Genomic DNA, 13,168 nt, shown 5'->3' with positions numbered 1-13,168 from the left:
ATCAATGTCTATAAAGTGTCTGGCTAAAGGTTCCAGTTAAGTGGTGTGGGAGGCTGAATTCTAAGATGGCCCCAAGACTCCTATCCCCTGGCATACATGCCTTGTACAATTTCCTCCCCTTGAGTGTGGGCAGGACCTGTGAAGGGGATGGGATGTCAGTCCTGTGATTAGGTTACATTATCTGGCAAACTTGAGATTTTGCAGATGTAGTTATGGTCCCTAATCATGTAAGTTTAACTTAAATTAAAATTTAACTTAAAAGGGTGATTGCCAGGCACAGTTGCTCATGCCTGTAATCACAGCACTTTGGGAGGCTGAGGCGGGTGGATCATGAGGTCAGGAGTTCGAGACCAGCCTGACCAACGTAGTGAAACCCCGTCTCTACTAAAAATACAAAAATTAGCTGGGCGTGGTGTCATGCACCTGTAATCCCAGCTACTTGGGAGGCTGAGGCAGGAGAATCACTTGAACCCGGGAGGCGGAGAAGTTACAGTGAGCCAAGATCGCACCACTGCACTCCAGCCTGGGCGACACAGCAAGACTCTGTCTCAAAAAAATGGGTCTGACCTAATCAGAAGAGCCTTTAAAAGGGACTCCAGAGGGCAGGGACAGAAAAAGCAGTAGAGACCCTCCCTTACTGGCCTGTAAGAAGTAAACAGCCAGATTATTAACTGCTCATGGAGGTAGCAACATGGCAAAGACCTGGGGGCAGCCTCTAGGAGCTAGAACAGGTCCCAGTAGACAACCATCCAGGAAACGGGGACTGCAATGCGACAGCCAGAGGGAACTGAGCTCTGCCCACCACCAATGAGTGTGGAAGAGGACCCTGAGTGTGAGATAAGATCAGAGGTCCAGCCAACACTGACATTTCAGTCTGGAAGACCCTGGGCAGAGGACCCAGCCACACTCTGCTCAAGCACCTGACCTAGGAAACTGTATCATACATTTGTGTTATTTTAAACTGCTAAGTTTGTGGTAATTTGTTACATGGCAATAGAAAGCTAATACCAACGATAACTATTATTAGCATAAATAGTTGGTGGTTATGATGACTGTAACCACAGTGCTAATAATGCTAATAGTAGTAAATTTGAAAGTAAAACCTAAGTTTTAACTCACTTTTACTTATATCAGACTTCACATTTTATTTTATGGCTAGAATTGTATCATTTCTAGCTGCAAGAGACCGGGAGTAATAAGTCTTTTGGCTATCTGAACAAATTGCGAGGAAGTATCTCCGCTGAGGATGAAGGGGAGACCAATCTCAGCCAGCCAGCTCGTGCTTTCTGCCATGCTTCCGTTCCTCCTGGTCAGCGAAAAAGTAGAATTGACCCTCAAACCCAGTTACTGCTGGATTATTATGACCCTCAAACTTGACGGTGTCAGCTGACACTGATTTGGGGGAAAATTAGGAAGAATATTGATGGCTCAGAATAGAATTGCAATTGTTGAGTGAAGTAAAATTTGGACTTGGGGGTTTTGGTAGTAATCCCCTAGAGCATGCCAGGGTCAAATCCAGGAAATGTAGTGCCTGTTGGTGAGTGAGGGATACAGAGAGGAGAGGGTAGGTGGAAAACAGCATTCTAGGCCCAGAGTTTGAGCTGTCGTGACCCTAGTAGTGATGGAAGACAAAACTTGTTTCAGTGACACCAGCCAAAGTTTATCTTCTCTCTTCCAGAATCCAGAGGACAACATTGTCCTATTGCTGTTCATCCAATCCTTGTTTTTTTCTGTATGTAATCAATTCTATGTGAAAAATACAGATACGTACCACAATAACTAGTAAAGTAAAAGCCTCTGTTTCCTCATGTGTAAAATGGGCACTACTTTTACCTTCAGAGTGTTTTAAAAACTACGTGTGGTCGTGAACGTTAAGCAGCAAGTCAGGTTTTCACTGCCGAATGCATGGGGGCTGTTGCGGTGGTTCTTCTTGCTTGTGCACACTTTTCATTGCTCCTTGAAGTCACAGACTGTGGTTTATATATGCTTCTTTTTATGTCCTATTAGTGTGTCACATAAAAGGTATGCTATAAAAAATCTTGGATTGAATAATTACAGATACCTTGCAAAAGGGCAATGAGAAGGAAAGTAAATGTTAATGTTTTCCCTGAAGTACACATATTTCTGTGTGTGTGTGTGTGTGTGTGTGTGCATCTCTATATATTTATCCATGTAGCTATAGATGGACTTGGATACATGGGACCCGTTATTCTGTCTTGCCGGGTGACAGTCTCATTTTTCTTCAGTACCTATCTCTAAAAGTGAAATACTGTCTTGATTCATAAACATACCATGTTTTTCACCAAAGTGAAAAAACAGGATGAAATAAGAAGAATCTACTCGTAGCAGATAGTGAAGTCTGACTTGCCATATGTGTTCACATAATTGTTCATTTATTTATGGGACACATATTGACCTATAATTTAGGGTCAGTGCGAGGCAGCGGGGAGCCCCTCCCGGGGTGCTCAAGGTCCACGAGGAATATGGAGAAGAGCTGCTACAGAGGGACACTCTAGGGGTTGGGGGATGCCAGAGCCTAGAAGGTGTCCATTGCACACTCACACGTGCTGGCCACATGACACTCCGCAGGCTGTGTGTGAAGTAAGAAGAGAGAGCACAGTTCAAGGACTGGGTGACACATCTTTCACTACTAAATTTCGGGAACTTTATGGGCCCAGCGCTCCTTTTACTTAAAGATGGGATTCATGTCAAAAATAGACCTAGAAATAGGACTTATGCAGAGTCAAAATGGTACAATCTCGTTCTTATTTTAGGATGTATAAAATCCTCAATCTCAAAAATGCCCTTATGTTTAATGCGATAAAAAAATCAGTTTCTTTAAAAAGAAAGTATTTAAGCCTGATATGAAAGGCATAGCAAAGTGAGAATTTGGCCTGTTGATATTCACTTTATAACCAAACCCTCAGTTAGTCTGTCCCATAAATTCCAACATAAGAGGTGTCTAAAATTTCTAAGGAAAAAAATGCTAGAATTCAGACTGTGTTCAGAGTGTGCTTTTGTACAAAGCCGAACTGCCCTATGCATTCTCATCAGATAATTCCCAAATGCATGTGACATCTGCCACAGAAATGTAGGACTGTTAGACAGTTTTATTACTACCTCATAAAAATATTTCAAACCCTGTGGGAGTTTTATGAAACCAGCACTCGTCAGTCCTTATCATTCCCAATTTTGAGACCCATGAGATGCGTCTCAGAGCAATTAGAGATGTTAATTTTGAAGCAAACTGTCACATGATAAATGCTTCATTATCTGTAGGCAATAGACCATTTAAAACTTTATCTCTTTCCAAAATCTTTATATCTTTAGATATACGTTTGTAAATTTTAAATCTTTATACAACTGATCCCTTCTTCCTCTGAGTCATTGCTCTACGTGTGTTTCAACAAGCACTGAAATAGGCAGGTAGCTCAATAGATTTCCAAACACTGTTGTGTGGATGGATGCATAAATGGATCAAACAGCCTGTAATGCTGGGAACTTGTAAGTTACAGTGATTATTAAAACATCCTAACCTTTTTTTTTTAATGAAAAGTGGTAGGATGGCTACATATTTTTTACAGTTAGCTATATACACATTTAAGGTGGTAGGGTACATGGAGCACTGAATTCAGAGCTGTGAAGGCTGGTACTGGTCTTACCACCTTGGGCAAGTCTCTTTCTTCCTGTCTCCTTGCTTGATCAATAACTTGAAGTGAGACCATCTCAGTTATGAGGTTCCTTCCAACTGTAGAGTAATCTTTCTTGAAGATGGTGGGTTTCGAAAAATGGCACATGAAGGGATAACTCTGCACATGAAGGGATAACCCGTGATGTTGATAATCAAGTAATCTCTCTTGTCCTTGTTTCCTTGAGAAATCAACCTCCAATCTGAGGGGGGGGGTGTGTGTGTGTATTTATATATGTATACATTTGTATCAGTTGAAACAATGAACAGTTAACTTGGAGAATGAGGGTGTTTCCAGGAGAGACCCTCAGAAGATCCAGGTGGTTTGCTTTGTTACCATGTGTCAAAACACAGGGAAGGTCAGTTTTTTTTCTGAGAAAAAGTTGTGTGGAAGTTTGAGGTTGGCCAAGAAAACATGAAAATTGGCACCTGGACTATGGACTCCTTAACACCCTTTATCTCACCCTTTTCTTGGAAGAATAAGTGTGCCCCGCTGGCATTACTTTGCTTTTCATTGTTGAAGGACATAAACATCTTTCTTCCTGCCCCTGTGGCCACATTGCCATTTACTCCTGTTCAACAGTTTACCCCGAAGCTATTAGTTATCCTTAAAAGAAATTATATGTAATGGAAGAATGAATACAGACTTCTACTAATACAGGACAGAAACCAGAAAGAGTGTAACAGCTGTCCTTGGTGTTTTTGTTGGAAATGTTTGATTAAATATTGAAGTAGAGAGAAAATGAGAGGAGATTTAGGCAAGGAGTATTGAGGGAATAAAAGTAGGCAAACTCAATTATCAAAATATATTTAGAACCTGGACTTAATTTATTGTCAGCAAAGAACATCCATCATGGGTACCCTTTCTTTTCCAATTAATAAAAACCTAACACTGACATTCAACTTTTCTGGGGTTAAGACTGTTTTAAATCTCATTAAGAAAGGTGTTGTCATCCCCTTTTTACAGAATAGGAAGCTAAACCACCCAGAAGTTAAGTGCCTTCCACAGAACAATTCATTTCAACGATGAGTGAGCCTGGAACCAACTTCTGCCAACACTTGTTCCCTTGACCTTTTCTCTGATCCATGTCGTGAGAATTATTTATAGGGTCTTAGTTACTCATTCCTCATAGGAATTTCTTCCAGGGTATGCATACGTATGGGCTACATGTGAGAGAAAAGGTTGCACCTTCACAAAATCATGAATTAAATACACAGCGCTGGTTACTGCAGATGAATCAATGACAAGAAATAGAAGTTAGCAGGTTCTTCTCCTTTGGAACACGTTTTGTGTAATGGTCAAGTATGAAATGAAATAAGAGAAGCCCTAGGTGGATGGACAGAGCAGGGTGGAGTCGATGTGAGGATGGAAGAGCCAGCCCTATCCGCCCTGCTTAGCGCTTCCAGAAGCCCCTGCAGTGGAAGGATCATGTTCTGCATTTCTTGTGTGCAGGGATCCACTTGAATGCCATTCCCTTGACTCATGTGAGCCTGTTTCCTGCTGTGCAGCCCCTCGTGTGCTCTGTGAACAGCTCATTGTCCCCTCATCTGTCATACTTGACTGCAGTTACCCATGTGTCTTTCCTTTCCAAGGCTCTCTCTGTCCTGTTCACAGTTATGCTTCTGGGTACCCGGCACATTGTAGGAATGAATGAATGTTTGATGCGTGGACTCTTTTGAAAGCATAAAACTCAAGTTTCAGAATAACTTTCCTGTTGCTGGGGGTACTGTTTGAAGGAATAATGAGAAGCACGTAGATTGCCTTTTCTCTGATAATCACATCACTTCCACAGCACTTCACTGCCTGATCCACATTTGGTGTAAGCTACTCAATTCCTTCATCTTCTTTTCTTGCTGAAAATTCTTGTCCACGTGAGTCATTATGAAAGCCTAAACCTTGTAGTCATCCTCACAAGGATATGTCAGTGTGCTAACATTTGTGCCAGGTACCGGGGAAAGAAACATGCAAGGCTGCCCTTTGTTGGGGGGTCCAGTGTCTAATGGGAAGGCAGACAAGTAAACAGTGGGACTGAGTGAGAGGTGCCTAAGGTGTCGGGGGGGCAGGCACACATATGAGATGCTGCTTCAGGGATGGTGATGCCAGTAGCATCTTGAAGGGGATTGTGCCATCAGGTTGCACCAGAATGTCTTTTCTAACATGGATAAAGTTGCCAGCTGCCTTTGAGTTTGAGCTAACAAGTCTTATTGCAGGTCGTCTTCATACCAAACATAATAAAAGAACATAGTAAAAGTGTTTGCACTATTAGTTCAGTGAAACATGCTGAAGATTTATTCTGTCCTTGTGACTTAGCAGATGTGTATACACAACTCCTGTGGGCAGGTGCTCTCTGATGAGGGGCAGAGCCCAGCTATGCCCCTGAAAAACAAAGAAGATATCTTAAATGCTACCCTAGGGATGTTTAAAGGTGATTTTGATGCACAGAGGAGGAGGATTCCGTTCTGCCTGGAAAGTCAGAGGAGGCAGCACTGAGCAGGTGGAACTTCTTATACTGGGCACTGAAGCATGGGTAGGAGTTCACCAGGTAGAGGGGAATGGAATGGAATGGAATGGAATGGAATGGAATGGAACGGAACGGAGTCAGGGCAGAAGAGCCCTCTGTGCAGATGGAACCGTGTGGGCAAAGGCAGGAGGGCAGGGAACAATTTATCTTTCAGGTTTGCTGCTGTGTACATCCTAAATGTGAGGAAGGATGCTGAAAAGGTGGGCTTATGCAGCTGCCTGTGGAGTAGATTTCATTTGGTAGGTAATGAGGAATCATTGAAAGGTACTGAGTAAAGGGCACAGACATGATCCGATCAGGGTTTTGGGGAGGAGAACCACTCTGTCACTATACAAAGGACAGAGCATGGGATCTGTGGGGTGGGGTTGAGTGTGGACACTGAAGGGTGAGTCCCCATTAGGAAGCATTAACGGTAGTCCTGGAACAAGACAGTGGAGGCCTTAACCAGACAGGATGCAATGGAAAGAAGAGGCAGATTAGAGTGGCACTGAAAAGGTGTATTGATGGCACACAAGGATCAGGAGACTGTGAAGACGGTGGGAATGAAACAGCTCTCAGGTGTCCTTCATCAAGTGGGGGTGCATTGACCCCTCCCATGTCAAAAACTTAAAACAAATCACCTGCGTTACAGAAACGCACCCTCACAACAACCATTGAGTAGGTATTGTTTTTCTTGTTAAAGAAGAGGAACTCAGTGGTCAGAGATGTCTAGTAATTTAGCCAAGGTCACACAGCTCATGGTAAGACCTCCACTCATGGGAGGTACCCAGCTTGACAGAGACTACTGAGTCATTCACTGATGACCAGGAGTGAAATGTGGAGCTCAGACCTTCAAAAAGCTGGGATGGCACTGAAAGAAAAATGAGGAATAGTGTATGCCATAGACTGAATGTGTCCCTCAAAATTCGTGTTGAAACTTAATCCCCAATGTAATGGTATCGGAGGTGAGGGCTTTGTGAGGTAATTACAGGTATTGAGGGAGGAATCTTCATGAATCAGATTAGTGTCCTTGTAAAAGAGGCCCTAGAGTGCTCTCCTGTATCTTGTACCATGTGAGAACACAACAAAAGGGCATCATCTAGGAATCAGGAAGCAGGGCCTCCCCAGACAACAAACCTTCTCCTTCCTGCAACTTGGGCTTTCAGCCCCCAGAACTGAGAGAAGTACATTTCTGTGGTTTATAAGCCACCTAGTCTGTGACATTTTGTTATATCAGCCCAATCAGACTAAGAGAGTACAGTAGCTTTCAAGGCCAACTGGATCAAGGGGAAGAAGGACTTTTTTTATTTGTTAAAGATGTCAGCAACTGGCTGGGTGTGGTGGCTCACACCTGTAATCCCAACACTTTGCGAGGCAGAGGCAGGCAGAACACCTGAGGTCAGGAGTTCGAGACCAGCCCGACCGACATGGTGAAACCCCGTCTTTACTATAATAAAAAATTAGCTGGGTGTGGTGGTGTGCGCCTGTAATCCCAGCTACTAGGGAAGCTGAGGTGCTTGAACCCGGCAGGTAGAGGTTGCAGTCAGCCGAGATTGCATGACTGCACTCTAGCCTGGGTGATAGAGAGTGACTCCGTCTCAAAAAAAAAAAAAAAGATGTCAACAACTTAAGCATTTTTATAGGTAGGGCAGAGGGGACCAATGAAAAGAGAGTAGGACATCCTAGTGTGAGAGGAGGGTTGGGCTCAGGAAGGAGGAAGTACACCTGTCCCTTGGACACTGGAAGGGAAGGCGTTGCTGATGAAACTCCAAAGAAAGAAGAGGTCCATGCAGAATACCTCATCACTGGGTTTGAGCTTTTCAGCAACATTGGTGGGAAATAATGAATGCAGACATGGTACCTTAGGGTGCTGGAAAAGGCACTGCACCCGACCCTCTGGGAAGCTGATCTGAAAGGCATGCAGGGCGTCCCGGTGTGGGGAGCTGTGTGGGGAGTGCATCTGGAGGCAGTGAGTCTTACTTCCTGACTTTGTAGCCATGCAGCTCAGCACCCTCAGCGAGAGTCAGCTCCCTGCAATTTGCTTTCCAGGTACTGCTTTAGGGTGTTTAGACTTCCACAATGGGGAAGATAAAATAAATACATTTTAATTTCTAGGAAAATGAAGCATGCAAAAATAAAATCACTTGCTCTATCCACTGTATCATTTGCTTTTCCAGCCTATTTTAGCAGTTACAGAGGATAACTGCTAAGCACACTTGACTCATTCATTTGTAGATTTCATTGTAAGCACAATTAACCCATCCTTAAAAAAAAATCTTGAGAGAAAAGTATTTAAGTTCTTGACTAAATTCAGCTTTCGGAAGGCATCAGTGATTCCACTGATGGTGACTGAGAAGGTTAAATATGTAGATGTTTTCTTCTTGGTGTGTGAGAGACATGTTTGTGTTGGTGGGAGCAGCAGGTGTGTGTGGAAGGAGAGCCGGAGTCCCAGGCCACCACACTGCTTGGGGTGGTAACATGTATTTCCCATGTTCTGCTCTGCCAGGCTGAGTACAATGTGTTGATAACTGACATCTATGCTTCTATCAAATTAAACCTGAAGAGCCTGTCTCTTTTCATTTCAAATAACTTTGCTCTTTCCTCAGGTGACTATCTTTAATCTTTGTTAGAAATGCTTGTTCCCTGGTGCCACAAAGAAATAGCACTCAAACGTAAATTTAATTATCTCAGCAAGGCCATTTTTGCTTTCTGCAGAAAGGGTGCCCCACACAGATGGAACAATGGCAAGAGCACACGTGAACAAAGGAAAAGCAGACATATTTATCCCTTACGCATTTGGGTCGTCCTTACTGCTGTGTCCAGCATCCATTGGCTGGAGTTGGACCTCACAGTCTTAAACTGATACCCTATTTGCTAATAGCTTATTAACACTTTCCTAAATAGGTAAGTGCAAGGGAGAACAAAGAAGAAGAGGAAGTTGCTCACGAAAGGTTTAAGGAAGCAATAACATTTCCAAACAGGGAAGCGGCATAAGCTATGAGCTAAGACTTGCCTGGGCCTCTCCAGACATGCCTGAGTAAGCCAAAGCAACTAACTGGGCTAAAGTGTAAAAACTGATAGTTGATAGGAGGCTTTAGAGTAAGAAGCTATTATTCCTAGTGTGTATTATTTTATTTTTAAACCAAGATGAGCTTTGAAGAGGAACTTTTCTACTTTCTACCATCTTTATCAAGTTTTCAGTTCGTTAGTCTATTTAATCTCTTATGTCATTTTTACACTTCTTATGCCATTTAGACAATCACTTCATAAACACTGAGAAATGCAATTATTATAATTGTTATTAATTCTATTGAATTCGGAGGAGTGACACATGTTTAACACTACATTCTATAAAAAATTATAAGCTTAATTTCAGGAAAGATTCAGTTTTATTCATATAAGTATGTACTATTAGTCAAAAAGTCCCTTATCAAACTCAATGTTTATAAACCAATCGGTGAGTTTTTTGGTGTGCCCACCAGATGCTTATATGCCCACGGGCAGGAAGGGTCACAGGAGTAACTCGTCCGTCCAGCTGGAACTTGGGGATGTTTCTAAATGTTTGATAGAGATCCTGCTATCCATGCAGCCGTGGAGGGACTTGGCTAACTGACATATTTTCTTTAGGAACCGTGGAGCACGCAGCACATCCCGGCCCTGTTTTCAGCCTTCTGTGGCCTCTTGGTCGCCCTTTCCTACCATCTGAGCCGGCAGAGCAGTGACCCATCTGTACTCATGTGAGTGGTCTACGCCTGCGCTCTCTCATCACTGAGCTGGGGGCATGGTTCCTGCAGCTTTGCGCTGTGACTGAGGTGGGGAGACAGCAATTCACTGCCCATTGTGACTTGATTCTCATTATTAAACTAGCTGATCACTCACTAGAGGAGGGGAGGAGAAATACAGGACTAGCCAGAAACTAATAACAATTGAAAGTGAACATCTAGCAAACATTTTAGCTTTGCTCTTTTGATTTTGGAGTAAAATGCACAGTGGCAGGAACAGAAGGCCGATAACACCCAAGCCCTGTTGTGACTTTCCCTTGGGTGAGTTGGATGAGAAGCTACCACCTCAACAATACCCTCTCTAGATCCATGAAGCTGCATCCCTGCCTTTAGTCTAGGCAGTTACCCTGGGGAGACTAAACCAGCACCTCTGAAAGGAAAGATTTTGTTTGATATTATTGTTTTGTTGTTGTTGTTCTCAATCTGGTCAACGCCCTCTGGATTTAAAGTGAGATTTGCACCAAAGTGTTAACATGTATTTAATGTAATCCTTAGTAATGTGAAAGTATACATTACAATCTTCCCTTTAATCATTATCTTTAAGTCTTTGGTAACGTGTACTCTGGCACTGGAAATCTTTCATGTGATGCCACAGTGGGTTTCAGATATTGGCAGTAGCATCTTATGTAATTTGTTTAAATTTATGAAAGATTTTAACTTAAGATAACCATAACTCTTTGAGGACCATAGACACCATAATTTTAGGCTATTAGGTTCAGCAGTATGAAAGGCATGAAAAATGGGGGAAAGAAAAGTTAAACATGGTTCACACAATTTTTAGTGTCAATTGTATTAGTGCAATGTTCACTTTCTGCTGCTAATTGTGAAGATGAAGGCCTAGTGGGCTGGCAGAGATGGAGGACCTTCCCTGGGTCCCACTGCTGACAGCAGAGGGCAATGATACTGCTAAGGTACTTGACTGCTCTCATTAGGATGAAATTTACAAATCAAAACACTATCTTTATGATCACTTGAACATGTCCCTCTTTTTATTATAAATTTTTAAATGAAGAGAGCACTTGTTTTTGTCACGTGTGGGTGTGAGATCTAAGGTGAAGTTATTTACCAAAAACACTGTCCCAGGAACATCTTTGATAAAGTAAAACCCATGTGTTTTTCCACTTTCAGGTCCTTCATCCAATGCAGACTGTTGCCTAAATTTTTACATCAAAATCTGGAAGAGTCAGCTGCTGACCCTCTCCCCAAGAAGATGAAAGATTCAGTGGTGAGACATTTGCATTGTGTAATGTAGTATAGGAGGGCCTCACCTTTCCGCAGAGATCAGTGGAGCTCTAGGCAGGTGGACAGGAGAAGGACTAGGACAGAAAGAGACACCTCGCTTGGTAACTGGCACACTGGGCTGTTGAGCTGCCTGCCAGGTGCAGCCCAGTTTGAAATGCTTGTTCTCCGGTGCCATAAAGAAATAACACTTGAACATAAATTTAATTTACTCAGCAAGGCCATTTTTATAGTTTCTGCAGAAAGGGTACACTCGCCAGCAGTTTTGCCACGAGAGTACACCAAACAAAGGAGACAGGATCATTTATAACCCAAAGTGTCCACCCTACTGCTGTGTCCGGTTTCCATTGGCTGGAACGGGACCTCACATTCTGTATTTGTGAGCTGGCAACTTAGAACTTTTTAAAAGAGGCAAAGGCAGAGGAGAACAAAGGAAGGAGGTAGTAATTTGTGGAATGCTGAGAAAGGTAAAAACACCTTCAAATAAGGAAGAGGAACAGGCTATAACCTAATGCTTGCTTGGACCAGTATAAGCCTCCAGGGCAAATATTTAGGCTAAACTGTGGGAGCTAAGAACATAAAGTACATTGATTTCTTTATCACGGCTAGCAGATATTTAAGAATGTTAGCACAGGTCTTTGAATACATTTTGCTTCTAAGAGAAGTTACTATTTATTCCTAATTAAATGGGGAGGAAAGTCTTTGAAGAGGAACCTTTTTTTTTACAAGCCCTTTAGAGCATCTTGATGGCGGCTGTTGTGCACACATGGTGCGGGCGCTTAGGTGGCCCTCAGGTGGCTGCAGTTTGTCAGGATAGTCACATGGATCACATTCAGTCAGTTTTGCGTATTGCTGGCACCAAATAGCAGGTGGGCTCTGCACAAATGAAAGCTTGTCGATAAACGTTTAGCCAACCTGCCCTCCTGATGTGGTCCACACACAGCTGTTGTCCACATCTCCCCTAAGCACCATGCTTAGTTCAGAGCACTCTTTCAAAGTTGATGTCTGCACAGCCATTGCTTGGGGCCCTTGAGCTTTAGACTTATGGCTGGGTCACAGAGAAGGGGGTAACCACACTGGGTTGAGCACAGGAGAAGAAAAGGAAGAAGGAGAGGAAGGAGGGAAGAAGAGAATCCTACAGCTATAAAATAATGATGCCATTTCCTTGTTCACCAGGAAAAGGGCTCTGGACAGCTTCAAAAATTCTTTTAGCAGATATAGTTTCTTTGGTATCAACTTACAAACATTCATACTTTGAAAGGCAATGCTCATTAATTGTGTAAGGTCTCATACATCTGAGTATTGAGCTTGGAACCATTTAATGTCCTTGACTCACACTTTTCCTGGTTTTCTTAGGAATGACAGATAAAAGGAAAAGGGAATAGTCTGTTGATCCAGCCAGGACTGTGTCTCATTTGTCTTGATATCCACAGAGCCAGTGCCTGTTGTTACAGTGGGTGCTCAGTAGAGTTCATGGAATTTAGTTGAATTTAATTGCAGCCTGCCATTTCAAGACAATGTATGGGACTCACAGCCAACAGGATAGCCTTTAAAAAAATTCATACTCAGCTTTTGTGCCTTTGAGTGTGGTCACAATTCAAGCTAATGCATTAAGGCTTTTTTTTTTTTTTTTTCCATCACAAGGGAATAAAAGGACAAATCACTTAATATGAGTAAGGGCATAGTTCATGAATTTTAGGAGCAGAGATACATTTAAAAGCAGGTTAAAAGTCGAAGCAGCTGGGCCTGATGAGATAGCAGCTTAAAAAAAAGAGAAGTGTTTGACATAATCCTAGCATCCACAACCTGACCTCTAATATTTATACTAGGAGACTTACAGGGAGAAGGTCAAACTGACATTCCTACAGCATTTTCTGTAAAAGCCATAGGGTGGTCCAGAGTCTACCCAAAACTCTCCCCGTGGATATCTGAGAAAAACTATGCCCTTCGGTCTTCCT

General features: G+C 42.7%; 1 protein-coding gene across 1 annotated transcript in view; it reads left to right on the top strand.

Moving 5' to 3' along the window:
- PCNX2 (pecanex 2) overlaps positions 1 to 13,168 on the top strand; it is a 311,805-nt gene that overhangs the window by 107,794 nt on the left and 190,843 nt on the right. The window contains exons 16-17 of the mRNA XM_025356806.1: positions 9,817 to 9,926; positions 11,100 to 11,196. Of these exons, the coding sequence (XP_025212591.1) occupies positions 9,817 to 9,926; positions 11,100 to 11,196 (207 nt within the window). The remainder of the gene's footprint in view (positions 1 to 9,816; positions 9,927 to 11,099; positions 11,197 to 13,168) is intronic.

The sequence above is a fragment of the Theropithecus gelada genome, chromosome 1 (assembly GCF_003255815.1).
Source record: "Theropithecus gelada isolate Dixy chromosome 1, Tgel_1.0, whole genome shotgun sequence".
NCBI lineage: Eukaryota > Metazoa > Chordata > Mammalia > Primates > Cercopithecidae > Theropithecus > Theropithecus gelada.
Note: the sequence above shows the minus strand (reverse complement) of the source record. Positions and strands in the feature narration are given on the sequence as shown.